This window comes from Penaeus japonicus, unplaced genomic scaffold, assembly GCF_977035675.1.
Source record: "Penaeus japonicus unplaced genomic scaffold, GWHDUDI00000001_assembly GWHDUDI00000029, whole genome shotgun sequence".
NCBI lineage: Eukaryota > Metazoa > Arthropoda > Malacostraca > Decapoda > Penaeidae > Penaeus > Penaeus japonicus.
In genome coordinates, this window is record NW_028234431.1 from 25,247,017 (window position 1) to 25,249,013 (window position 1,997).

Genomic DNA, 1,997 nt, shown 5'->3' on the forward strand with positions numbered 1-1,997 from the left:
CAAACAGGAATATATCTTCCAACATGCAAACTCCTGCAGCTTTAAGAGTGGATGTATTTAATTATTATTATCCATAAAGTATTCGTCTCAGACTTAACATCTTAAGATATGATTATTGTCTGTCAGACTTCTCATCGTCAGCTGATTGTTGTTTGTGCCGCTGCGCATGTCGATGCTCATGTTCATGTCCGCCTTGTATATCTTGATGGGGATCATTATGTTTTTTTTTGTTTTGTTTTTATATTCATGCATGTATGCTCTTATTAATAGAGTGTAGGTGTGGGAATATTTAGATATTGTCTTAAAGGAATATGCAATATGTAGTGCGTAAACACACACACACACACACACACACACATCCATACATACATATATACATGTATATATATATTATATAATATATATATATATATATATATATATATATATTTAGAGATATATATATCTTGTGTGTGTGTATGTTATATGTATACACACACACAACACACCCTTATATATACATGGCAGATAAACCCACGATAGAAACACAAAAAGATTATTGAAATTGAGACAACAGTTTTCTCAGGATCCATATGAGCCATCTTCAGTCTGAGGAGGAAAAGAACAAGAGGTAAATAAAAAGGCTAAAGGGGAGAAACAACGGTGCAAGAAGGTCAAGCGAGGAACAGGAGAACGGAAAACGAGGCGCGGGGCGGAACAGGGAACTGAACAGGCAGGTCCATGCCAGGTTGCGCGAGAGTGTTTAACCCGTCCCTCCTTCGGCTGCCAAGATAGGCCCTATGCCATCCCCTGCCACCTCCTGTGAGAAGCAATACCTTCGGAGACTGGCGCCTGTCTCAACAAACGTTGTCCCAACACAAGTACGTGGCCTTATCTAGGGACACACCAACACGCTCTCTTCTGCCACAATGGACACAGGACATCGCATAGATTGGTCAGCTGCTCGCATTCTGTCCCTTCCGATGAGGTCCATGCCCGCAGATTGGTGAATCTTCTCTCATCCAACAGCCTGCCAAATTTCAAACCTAACAGTAAGTTTTTCCTTCCATGCTGATGTCTCCTATCCTCCCCCATTCTCCGCTTGTTACCTTACCACCCCCGGTCACCCTTCACACAGACCGCCGACCCTATTGACCTGACTACCTGCCCTGTCCTTCCCTGTTCCGCGCCGCCTCCGTTTTCGTTCTCTCTCTCCCTGTCCTCGCTTGACCTTCATGCACCGTGTTTCTCCCCTTAGCCTTTATATACCCTCTGTCTCTTCCTCCTCAGAACCTAAGAGGGGATCCAGAGGATCCTGAAACTGTTGTCTCATTTTCAATAATCTGTTTTGTGGATGGTGGGGTTTTTATCTGCCATTTACCAACTACGGAAAGTGTTTGCAAGTCTTATATATACCTAAATATATATATATATATATAATTATAATAATATAATATATATATATAAAATATATTATATATATCCACACTCACACATATAGAATATATATATATATATATATATATATATATATAATATAATATATATATAATATAAATATGCATTATATATATGTATATATATATATATATATAAATATAATATATATAGATTAAATATATATATATATATATATCTATCTATATATATATGTGTATGTATATATAAAATATATATATATATATATATAATATATTATATTAATATATATATAATAATATATATAACATATATATGTCTATGTAATAATAAATATAAAACTATATATTATATATAATATAATATATAGTAATGTATATATATATTGTATATATAATAATATATAAATATATATATTATATAATATATACATATTATATATATATATATATATATATATTTATATATCTATACTTATATATATATATATATAAAGATATATATTATAAATATAAATTATATAAATATATATCTATATACATATTCATTATATATACATATATTTATATATATATATATATATATATATATACTTTATA

The 1,997-nt window shown here is 31.8% G+C and overlaps 1 protein-coding gene across 1 annotated transcript in view; it reads left to right on the forward strand.

Annotated features, from left to right (window-relative positions):
* Positions 1 to 572: 572 nt before the first annotated feature.
* Positions 573 to 1,997, forward strand: part of LOC122262161 (uncharacterized) — a 20,166-nt gene continuing 18,741 nt past the window's right edge. The window contains exon 1 of the mRNA XM_086554401.1: positions 573 to 610. Coding sequence (XP_086410527.1) covers positions 573 to 610 — 38 coding nt within the window. The remainder of the gene's footprint in view (positions 611 to 1,997) is intronic.